Source organism: Elephas maximus, chromosome X, assembly GCF_024166365.1.
Source record: "Elephas maximus indicus isolate mEleMax1 chromosome X, mEleMax1 primary haplotype, whole genome shotgun sequence".
In the NCBI taxonomy this organism is placed as follows: Eukaryota; Metazoa; Chordata; class Mammalia; order Proboscidea; family Elephantidae; genus Elephas; species Elephas maximus.
This window is the reverse complement of record NC_064846.1, coordinates 7,480,267-7,492,759: the sequence shown is the minus strand read 5'-3', so window position 1 is coordinate 7,492,759 and position 12,493 is coordinate 7,480,267. Positions and strand designations below refer to the sequence as shown.

Genomic DNA, 12,493 nt, shown 5'->3' with positions numbered 1-12,493 from the left:
TTCCAATCTCTTAGTGACAGTTACAAGACCGTGGCGAGAAAGGCCATATAAAACCAATCCATCGCACCACACTAAAGATGCAGAAAAAGCGTTTGATAAAATCCAATACCCTTTCTTTATGAAAACCCTAAAGAATATTGGAATAGAAGGGGAATTCCTCAACATCATTCAGGGCATATATGAAAAGCCTACAGCCAACATTACACTTAATGGAGAAAGACTGAGAGGTCTTCCTTTGAAATCAGGAACAAGACAAGGGTGCCCGCTCTTACCACTTCTGTTCAATATTGTATTAGAAGTCCTAGCCAGAGCAATTAAACAAAAGAAAGAAATAAAAGATACCCAGATTGGAAAGCAAGAAGTAAAATTATCTCTATTTATGGATAATATGATCCTATATATAGAAAACCATGAAGAGCCCACAAGAAAACTTCTAGAGCTAATAGAGGAATTTAGCAAAGTTCCAGGGTACTAGGTCAACAAACAAAAATCGGTTGGGTTTCTATACACCAGCAATGAGAAATCTGAAGTGGAAATTAGAGAAACAACTCCATTTACAATAGTATCTAAAACAATAAAATACCTAGGAATAAATCTAGCTGGGGTGTGAAGGACTTACATGATGAAAGCTGTAAAACACTGCTGAAAGAGATTAAAGAAGACTTAAATAAATGGAAAGATGTCCCATGTTCTTGGATTGAAAGACTCAATATTGTTAAGATGTCTATATTACCCAAAGCGATCTATAGATTCAATGCTAACCCCGATCAAAATTCCAACAGCCATCTTTACAGAGATAGAAAAAACAGCCCTCAACTTTTTATGGAATGGCAAGAGGCCCGGAATAGCTAAAACAATGTTGAAAGAGAATAACAAAATAGGAGGACTCACACTTCCTGATTTTAAAACATACGATACAGCTATTGCTGAACCTCTACTTTACCAAGAAAATGACGTTCTCGTCCAGGGACTGGTCCCTCTTGATAACATGTTCGAAGTACCCGAGACGCAATCTCTCCCTCCATCCTTGCTTCTAAGGAACATTCTGGCTGCACTTCCGAGACAGATTTGTTTTTTCTTCTGGCAGTCCATTGTATATTTGATATTCTTCACCAACACCGTAATTCAAAGGCATCAGTCCTTCTTTGGTCTTCCTTATTCATTGGCCAGATTTCACATGCATATGAGGCAATTGAAAATACCATGGCTTGGATCAGGTGCACCTTAGTCCTCAAAGTGACATCTTTGTTTTTTAACACTTTAAAGAGGTCTTTTGGAGAAGATTTGCCCAATGCACTATGTCATTTGATTTCTTGACTGTTGCTTCCATGAGTGTTGATTTTGGATCCAAGTAAAATGAAACACTTGATGACTTCAATCTTTTCTCCTTTTGTCATGATGTTTATTGATTCAGTTGTGGGGATTTTTGTATGTTGAGCTGCTATTCATAAGGTTTTCATTGGCCAATTTTCAAAGAAGGAGATTGTCAGGTCCTTCTTCCTAGTCTGTCTTAGTCTGGAAGCTCCACTGAAACTTGTCTACCATGGGTGACCCTGCTGGCATTTGAAATACCGGTGGCATAACTGCCAACATCACAGCAGCACACAAGCCACCACAGTGCGACAAACTACCATATGACCCAGCAATTCCAATCCTAGGTATGTACCCCAAAGACTTGAAAACAGAGACTCAAAAAGAGACTTGCACACCAATGTTCATGGCAGTACTATTTACAATAGCCAAAAGGTGGAAACAACCTAAATGCCCATCAACAGGTGAATGGATAAACAAAATGTGGTACATACATACAATGGAATACTACTCAGCCAGTAGGAGAAATGAAGTTTTGATACATGCTACAGTATGGATGGATCTTGAAGACATAACGCTGAGTGAAATAAGCCAATCACAAAAGGACAAATATTGTATGACCTCACTTATATAAAAAGATAAGAAAAGACAAATGTATAGAGACCAAAGTTTATTAGTGGTTACCGAGGCGGAAGGGAAGGGGAAAGAGGGGTGGTTAACGGTGTTGGAAAAATTGCATTGATTCAGGATAGGGTTGCACAGGCAATTATTGTAATTGCAGTAAATAAATTGTACACCTATAAAAAGTTGAGTTAGCAAAAGTTGTGCAATAGATATATTTACAACAGTGACAAAAACAGAGTAGCTGCTGAGGCTGCTCATGTACAACTAAACACCTCACGGGATTTGGTTCCTTGATTTGGAGGTTTAGGGTCATGGTTTCATGGGACATCCCAGTTAATTGGCCTAATAACGTGTTTAGTGCTTCTGTTCTACCTCCTGGTTCATTGTATAGTGCCTGGGATCGTAAAAGCATGCAAGTGGCCATCCAAGGCAAAACAATTGGTCCCTATTCACCTGGAGCAACAGAGGAAGGAGAGTCGGAAATAGGAGTATATGGACTGCATCACGTTTGTCAGTTTGTTGACCTGCGGTGGCTTGGGTATTGCTATGATACTGGAAGCTTTGCCACTGGTAAAGGACTTAAGTGTGCTTGACCCAAGCCGTGATATTTTCATTTGCCTCATATGCATGTGAAAGCTGGACAGCAAAAATATTGAATATACCATGGACTGCCAGAAGAACGAACAAGTCTGTCTTGGAAGAAATACATTCAGAGTGCCCCTTGGAAGCAAGAATGGCGAGACTTCATCTCACGTACTTTGGACATGTTATCAGGAGAGACCAGTCCCTGGAGAAGGACATCATGCTTGGTGAAATAGAGGGTTATCGAAAAAGAGGAAGACCCTCAGTGAGATGAGTTGACACAGTGGCTGCAACAATGGGCTCGAACTTAACAATTGTGAGGATGGCGCAGGACCAGCAGTGTTTTGTTCTGTTGTATATAGGGTCACTATGAGTCAGAACCAACTCAATGGTACCTAACAACAACAACATGGAATCTGTGGCTAATTGCCTCCATGAACAACTGCCTCCTTTGCCATGAGACCAGAAATGAATGGTGCCCAGCTATCAATACTGAACATTTTAATCAAAGATTCCACAGAATAATTTTGATCAAAAGGGGGAAAATAACAGAACAGAATTTCAAATTCTCATGGACTCTAGACTTTGTGGAGCCAGGGAGAGTGGCTCAACTCCTGAAACTATTGTCCTAAGATAATCTTTAATCCTTAAACCAAAAATGTCCCCTGAAATCATCTTAAAACCGAGCAATGATTTAGCTTTAACTAATAAAAAATATTTGCCTCGAGCATTGTGCTCTTTTAAGAACTATCTATTTGGGATCAAATTGACAACAGCAACTGGAAAGATTAGATAGGAACCTTAGGGGGCAGTGAGTTTTTGTTAATGAGGGAGGAACATCTGAGAAAAGGAGGGTGAGAATGATTGCACAACTTGAAGGATGTAACCAATGTCACTAAACTGTACTTGTAGAAAATGTTGAATTAGTGTATGTTTTGCTGTGTATATTCTCAAAAACAACAACAACAAAATAAATAAAATTTAGAAGGAAAAAAAAAACACTTTGGGAGCATCACCATTTTTTGAAATGCAATAATTTACAGAACTTTAATGTATAAAGGAGATTAAATCAGAACAGCTCAGATGTAAGCCAAGGATAGGGGGCTCCCATGCCCCTGGCCCCAGGGACTACCACAGTACCCTGGAGCCCTGCAAAACCAACTTGAAAGCTACTCACTGGTGTGGAGAAATTCAGCCTGGTGACAGAAGACCATTGTCTTGCCATTAACAGATATAGAGGACGGTCTGGGTCCAGTTAGCTATTTGGTTTTAGAGACATTTGAGGTGCTAATTAATGGATCATCTAGGCAGAACTTTCTAGAGGTTGTCACTGCAGGTGTGGAGCTTAGGAGAGAGGGTAAGTCTGAGGTTTCCATTTGTGAGTTATCTTCATTTGGCTGAAGATGTGCCAACACATACAGGATTGGTAAATCTTGTCAAGAACTAAGAATGTTGAAGAAAGAACCTTGAGGGATGCCAGCCTTAGAGAGATACCAACTTATGAGAGCAGAGTGAGGAAAGGCACCATGGAAAGCGTAGTTGGAGATAGAGCAGCCAGGAGAGTCCCACAGATACCAAGGGCAGGGGGGGTTGCCAGGTGGGGAGGGCAGGGCCTGCCGTGGGAACATGGCAGGTGGTCCTGTGACACAACACTATCACAGGAACAGAATTACGCATCTTACCTCCTGTTTTCTCCACTGGGTCCCAGCCTCTCTATGACAATGACAGTGCAAAGGGAGACCCTTTTGATTTTTGACCTGGTTGAGATGAGGCTTCACTGTCGCAAGATTTTAAAATGAGGAGGCACACTTATACGGTATTCATTTTGCCAGAAATTGGTCAAGTATCTCATATGAACAAAAGGGCTTCTTCAGCCTCCAGCCCAGGGTGCTGACTATTGCAGGACAATGCTTGGTTTGCTGGTATTTTACTGGACTGAATCTGATATTTTGCAGAGCGACCAGTGGATTCTATTTACCCTAGAGATAGTTTGGGGGCTGGTTTCCCTATCAAAAATGTTCACATCCGGGTCAGACTCTATTCAATCTATCTCTATTTCTCTCTCTCTCTCTGTCTTGTCTCTCCCTGTCTCCATCCTCCTCTTTCTTCCTCTCTCTGTCCTCCCCTCCCTTTCCCTCCTCTCCCCCGTCACTTTTCCTACTGTATTTGGACCTTTGCAGATAGCTTTCCTAATGGCATGATGGGGCCATGTAATCACAGCGTCTGATTAGCTCAGTTTTTGGTGTCATCCTAAAACAAAAGCTGGTGATTCACAGAGCCCCCACAATATGTCAGGGCCACCTCTTTCTCCTCAAGCCGTGTGCATTGTTTTCTTTCCTCCTGCCTTGTTTCCAGTGTGCTTGACATTCAGAGAATTTATGAAAAGATATTCTATAGAGCTGGACCTAATGGAAGCTATTTGTCCCTTTTTCCCAGGAGGGAGACACTCCAAAAAAGGCAGCCTCTGCCACCATCACTGTCACCAACGCTGCTATTGCCACTGCCACTGTAACTGCTACTGCCATTGTCACTGCCACTGTTACGGCCACCACCACAGCCACGGCCACCACCACAACCACTACCACCACCATTTCTACCATCACCTCTACCATCACTACTGGCCTCATGGATAGCAGTCACCTGGAGATGACGTCCTGGGCAGCCCTGCCCCTTCTGTCCAGCAGCAGCACCAATGTTCGGAGACCCAAGCTCACTTTTGATGACTCGTATGTTGTCCCCAGATTCTCATGGACACAAATTGGGACAGTGAATGGGGGGTGGAGGCCGTATGGCATTTCTAGTTCCATGTGCGTGTCGCCTAGAATCAGACTTGAGCACCAGCTCCTATAACATTAAATATATACCCTACCTACCCCACCCCACCCCCATACACGTATCTCTGTCCCCACCAAGACATGGCTTCAGCCCACGTTTAGTTGTGGAGCTTTGTTGCTGTTTCCAAAGGCAGGTGCTTAATTCCAGGTAACTTTGTCCTCCTTTCTTATTTGTGTTCTCAGATACAAACGTGTGCCAACTAATAGTTGGACAACTGTAATGGTGGGGGGTGGAAGATGGGGTTATTTATCCTAAAAAGCCATTATGCACTTCAGATTGCATTTACTGGATTATTTCAAGGTTGGTTATAAACTGAATGACAGCATTCACTGCCTTTTTCAAGGCATTGTATAGGAATAGATTTGTAGCAAAAAAATTTTGTTTTGACTCTTCAGTCTTTTAATCAAAAGATGAAAAGCATCAATGCTGGTTTCTGAAAGAGTGTGTTTTGTTTGTTTAGGGTCCACAATGCTGATTATTACATGCAGGAAGCTAAGAAGCTGAAGCACAAAGCTGATGCCTTGGTAGGTTCCCTTCCTCTTATGGCTTTGCTCCCATTAAGGTATTGTGCTTTGAAAGAAAACAAAGAAGGCACTTTACAAACCAGTCCAACATTCAGAACCACAGCCCCAGCCTGCTCTGCAGCCTATTGCTGCTCCTGACAAAGGAAGATTGGCGCTAATTAGGTCCAAAGTTACTTATTTTCCCACTGTTCCTCCCCTTGCCCCAACTTCAGAACCAAAATGGCATATACCATTATCTTTAAAGTGGATTGAAAGTGACTTCTGACACTCCTCCTGGAGTGAGGGAGCTCTAATTGGGTTCTGCAAACCAGCACTGGTTCAGAGAAGAAGGTTGTTGAGAGCTGGTTAACTGGCCTCAAAAATTGGCTTTAGGAAACTCAGACCTGTACCAAGACCTCAGCTCCTTGTATTGATTGCATGTTTCCAGAGCGAGGCCCACAGTCAGGCTGGGACCCCGAGCAGAAAAAAGAAGTGCTGCCATGCAGGTTTCCCAAGACACTTTGCCCAGCTGCCTCCAAGTGTTTTAACCACCTAGGCCAGCGCATCGGGTGTTTGACTTGACTGATCCTCCTAACAGTGGGCCTCAACCCTGACTACACATTACAATTACTTGGGGACCATTAGAAAGACCCCGATGCCCAGGTCATGCCCCTAGCAAGTGAAATCAGAATTTATGGGATTGGGACCCAGGCATGGGTGTTAAAGCTCCCCAGGTGATTCCAATGTGCAGCCAAGATTGAGAACGACTAGCAGAAAGAATGTTCTGAATTCAGGCTCCTCACCTTTGACTAAACCCCAACACAATTAGAGGTGTCAGTTTAAGTCATTGTGTTAAAAAAAAACTTGGAAAAAGCATCCCCCATCAAGCATTGCCACCAGGACATAGCTGCCTTGTGGCATTTGATGCAACAGTCTTTGCACTTGGACTAGTGTGAGACCAACAGCAGCTGCCCACGGCCCTTGCCTCTGCTGCTTCCCTACTGTCTGTCATCCCCCCTGTGATCCCAACTGCCCTGCTATTGTCAGCACCCAACCCTTCTATGGTGTGAATTTTCCCGTGGAAACAATCATCTCCTGCTCCTGCACACAAAAATGGCAAGGCAGACTAGGTGCCAGCTCCCAGAGGTGCTGGGAAGACTGTGCCTGTGACTGTTGTATGAGTGGTGAGACATTTGAAAGGCATTGGGTGGCAGTACTGCTGACTGAAAGACCAAAGCTTTTCTCTAAAAGTCCTCCACTTCACAGCCCTTCAGAAGGGCTCTGGAGTTTGCCCAGTGTCAAAATCAGAGCGAGGGAGCACATAGATGTTCCTTTGGCCAGATGTTCCATGAGCTGATGGAGATTGGGATGTCCATCTGAGGCTATGTAGGTGAAATGTTTGAGGAAGTGAGAAAATCACAGATACATACATGGGATCAAGAATCAGCATCACTGTCTACTTTCCAGGGTTGTGTTTATGTGTCCCGCAAAATCACTCTTGGTATAATCCATTTAGAACATGCATGCTCAGTGGGGGAGATACCACCCTCATGGGGGCAAAACTTGGTTCTTGGGAGGAGGCCGAAAAAAATCTCAGACATTAAAACGGCTTATGACACTCCAGTGGGCCAGAGTGCATAAAGAGATACTTAATGTGTGTTTGGTATTAAAATGTCATGGGTTTAGGTGGAAAAAAAATGTCTAAAAATGTTCCAGGGGGGTGATTAGGAATGAAAAGTTGAAAAACACTCATTTAGAGGAATGACTTTTTTGCTTGGCCTGTCTACACCAGAGCTGGACACATCCTTGTATGGTGGTAGTTCAACCACCTCTTTTTATGGGTACTGTTAAAAACAATCAAAACAGGGGAGGTGGAGACAAGATGGCGGAACAGACAGATGCTTCCGGAGAGCCCTCTCACAACAAAGACCTGAAAAAAACAAGTGAAATGAGTATATTTATGACAAGATAGGAGCCCTGAACGTCAAAGGCAAGCTTAGAAAACTAACTGAGGGGCAAGGGGAGGAAGAGATGGTTCAGAAGCAGAGAGGCGTTACCAGACCTGAATCACAGGGGAGCCCTCAGGTGCCACTCCCAGGAGCGGAAGCAGTGGGCTGGTACTAGCATTCGACCACAGTTTCCTCAGGTAGAAGCGGCCAGCCACACAGCCTACTCACACCTCTGGAACCAGAGAAGAATGGCGCTCTCGGCAAAAGCTAAGCACTTGCTTATATTTATACTGCACCTCCCCCAAGCCGACTTCAGCAGCTGATTTCCCTGGGACTGAAATAGGCCCTGTTGAATGCCTAGAGCCATCCTCCCAGCCTTGGAGAAGGAATAAATTTGCAACTGGGGGAAAAGATAATTGGCCAGCTCCACTAACCGGGGGAGCACAGGACAGAGGCGGCTCCTGTCCAGGCGTAAATGATCCATGGACTTTGAGTACCTTTGCCCTCTACAAGGACCTGTGTGGGCCTCTTGCAGGAGTATAGGCCCTTGGTGGCAGACTCCTGTGTGGTGGAGAGGTGGGTGTTTGGTGTTTGACATTGATTTGCCTATTAAACAGGGTCCTCATCTACCCATATCAGGGGCATAAGGACAGGTGACTCCACTCAGGTCACCCAGCCACCCGGAACAGGGGTCTAAGGATAACTGGTACTTCCCAGTCCTTACAACCAAAAACATTGGATGCCCATGGTCCACCTGCAGAGCCCACCAACCTGTATACTCTAGGGAACAGGGACATGCTTTCCTCAGAGAAACTTGGGGGATGATTTTCAGCCCCCTGCCTTGTTCAGAGCGTGACCCCCTGCTGCAACCAGATACCGGTACCTACACCAATCACTCCTGCCCCTCTAAGACTGTAGGACAGAGCCTGTACCACACAATTGATGATGAACTACCTAGACACCTGAGCTGAATTCATACAAGAAAAGTGAATGGACTCCTAGACTGATATACCTGATAACAGCTCTAGCCATCTGGTGACAGGACGTCAGAGCTCCAAAGGCAAAAACAATCAAGCTAGCTCACTCAAGCTACCCCTTTGGGTGTATCAAAGCAAAACAAAACAAACCAAGAAGCTACGACACAGTAAGCAAACATAAAAGAAATTAATACAGTAACTAATAGATGGCTGGGAGACAACAGTCAATATCAAGTCACATAAGGAAACAGACCATGATTGTCTCAACAAGCTCTCAAAACAAAGAATCAAGGGATCTTCTAGATGAAAGTGCCTTCCTGGAATTACCAGAGGAAGAATACAAAAGATTAATATACAGAACCCTTCAAGGCGTCAGGAAGGAGATCAGGCAATACACAGAACAAGCCAAGAAGCACACAGATAAAATAGTTGAAGAAATTAAAAAGGTTATTCAAGAACATAATGAACAATTTAATAAGCTGCAAGAATCCATAGAGAGAAATTAGAAACTCAGAAGATTAACAATAAAAATACAGAATTAGACAACTCAATAGAAAGTCAGAGGAGCAGAATGGAACAAATGGAAGGCAGAATTGGTAAGCCTCAATATAAAGCACTTGGCACCAATATATTTGAAGAAAAATCAGATAAAAGAATTTAAAAAAATGAAGAAAACTTAAGAATCATGTGGGACTCTATCAAGAGAAATAACCTATGAGTGACTGGAGTAACAGAACACGGAGGGATAACAGAAATTACAGAGAGAATTGTTGAAGATTTGTTGGCAGAAAACTTCCCTGATATCGTGAAAGATGAGAAGATATCTATCCAAGATGCTTATTGAACTCCACATAAGGTAGATTTTAAAAGAAAGTCACCAAGACATATTATAACCAAACTTGCCAAAACCAAAGATAAAGAGAGAATTTTAAGAGAAGCTAGGGATAAACGAAAAGTCACCTACAAAACAGAGTCACTAAGAATAAGGTCGGACTACTCGGCAGAAACCATGCAGGCAAGAAGGCAATGGGATGACTTAATTTTAAAAAATGGAAGGAAAAAAAATTGCCATCCAGGAATCTTATATACAGCAAAACTGTCTCTTAAATATGAAAGTGAAATTAGGACATTTCCAGATAAACAGAAGTTTAGGGAATTCGTAAAAACTTGAACAAAACTATAAGAAATACTAAAGGCAGTTCTTTGGTTAGAAAATCAATACTATCAGGTTATCAACCCAAGACTAGAACACTGGACAGAGCAATCAGAAGTCAACCCAGACAGGGAAATCACAAAAATAAATCAGCACAAAAAACACTCAAAACAGGGAAACAGCAATGTTATTACGTAAAAGAAGACAACAGTAAAACAATAAACAGGGACTAAGAAATGTGGGCATAGAACTTCCATATGGACAGGAAGACAAGATGACACGAAGAAATAAAAGTTAGGTTTAAATTTAGAAAATCAGGGGAAAATAATAAGGTAACCACAAAGGAGACCAATTATCCTACATATCAAAATAAAATACAAGAAAAAATAGAGACTCAGCAGAAACAAAATCAACAACAATGAATATGAGGAAAGGATAATATATAAAGATAATCTACACAGCACATAAAATTAAGTGGGAAAAAAAAACTGTCAACAACACCCAAAAAAAGACATCAAAATAATAGCACTAAATTCATACCTATCCATAACTACACTGAATGTAAATGGACTAAATGCACCTATAAAGAGACGGAGAGTGGCAGAATGGATTAAAAAACATGATCTGGCTATATGCTGCCGACAAGAGACACACCTTAGACTTAGAGACACAAACAAACTAAAACTCAAAGGATGGAAAAATATGTATCAAGCAAACAACAATAAAAAAAAAAGCAGGAGTGGCAATATTAAGTTCTGACAAAATAGACTTTCAAGTTAAATCCATCATAAAGGATAAGGAAGGACACTATATAATGATTAAGGGGACAATATACCAAGAAGATATAACCATATTAAATATTTCTGTACCCAATGACAGGGCTGCAAGATACATAAAGCAAACTCTATCAGCATTGAAAGGTGAGATAGACAGCTCCACAGCAATAGTACGAGACTTCAACACACCACTTTCGGAGTAGGACAGGACATCCAGAAAGACACTCAATAAAGGCACGGATGATCTAAATGCCACAGTCAACCAACGTGACCTCATAGACATATACAGAACACTCCACCCAACAGCAGGCAAGTAGACTTTCTTTTCTAGTGCACACGGAACATTCTCTAGAATAGACCTACATATTAGGTCATAAAGCAAGCCTTCGCAGAATCCAAAACATTGAAATATTACAAAGCATCTTCTCTGACCATAAGACCATAAAAGTGGAAACCAAAAACAGAAAAAGCAGGGAAAAGAAATCAAACACTTGGAAACTGAACAATATCCTGCTCAAAAAAAGACTGGATTATAGAAGACATTAAGGATGCAATAAAGAGCTTCATAGAATCCAATGAGAATGAAAACACTTCCTATCAGAACTTTTGGGACACAGTGAAAGCAGTGCTCAGAGATTAATTTATATCAATAAATGCACACATACAAAAAGAAGAAAGGGCCAAAATCAAGGAATTATTCCTACAACTTGAACAAATAGAAAGAGAACAACGAAAGAAACCCTCAGGCACCAGAAGAAAACAAATAATAAAAATTAGAGCAGAACTAAATGAAATAGAAAACAGAAAAACAATTGAAAGAGTTAACAAGACCAAAAGCTGGCTCTTTGAAAAAATCAACAAAAATTGATAAACCATTGGCCAAACTGACAAAAGAAAAACAGGAGAGGAAGCAAATAACCTGAATAAGAAATGAGATGGGCGATATCACAACAGACCCAACTGAAATTAAAAGAATCATATCAGATTACTATGAAAAATTGTACTTCAACAAATTCGAAAACCTAGAAGAAATGGATGAATTCCTAGAAACACACTACCTACCTAAACTAACACAAACAGAGGTAGAACAACTAAATAGACCCCTAACAAAAGAAGAGATTGAAAAGGTAATCAAAAAACTCCCAACAAAAATAAGCCCTGGCCCAGACGGCTTTACTGCAGAGTTCTACCAAACTTTCAGAGAAGAGTTAACACCACTACTACTAAAGGTATTTCAGGGCATAGAAAAGGACAGAATACTCCCAAACTCATTCTATGAAGTCAGCATATCCCTGATACCAAAACCAGGTAAAACCCAAAACCCACTGCCACAAAAAAAGAAAATTACAGACTTATATCCCTCATGAACTTAGATACAAAAATCCTCAACAAAATTCTAGCCAATAGAATTCAACAACATATCAAAAAAAATAAATAATTCATCATGACCAAGTGGGATTCATACGAGGTATGCAGGGATGGTTCAACATTAGAAAAACAATCAATGTAATTCATCCCATAAATAAAACAAAAGACCAGAACCACATGATTTTATCAATTGATGCAGAAAGGCATTTGACAAAGTTCAACACACATTCATGATAAAAACTCTCAGCAAAATAAGAATAGAAGGAAAATTCCTCAACATAATAAAGGACATATATACAAAGCCAATAGCCAATATCATCTTAAATGGAGAGAGACTGAAAGCATTCCCCTTGAGATCCAGAACCAGCCAAGGATGCCCTTTATCACCACTCTTATTCAACATTGTGCTGGAGGT

At 41.5% G+C, this 12,493-nt stretch overlaps 1 protein-coding gene across 1 annotated transcript in view; it reads left to right on the top strand.

Moving 5' to 3' along the window:
- AFF2 (ALF transcription elongation factor 2) overlaps positions 1-12,493 on the top strand; it is a 588,903-nt gene that overhangs the window by 550,256 nt on the left and 26,154 nt on the right. The window contains exons 14-15 of the mRNA XM_049871652.1: positions 4,954-5,243; positions 5,813-5,876. Coding sequence (XP_049727609.1) covers positions 4,954-5,243; positions 5,813-5,876 — 354 coding nt within the window. The remainder of the gene's footprint in view (positions 1-4,953; positions 5,244-5,812; positions 5,877-12,493) is intronic.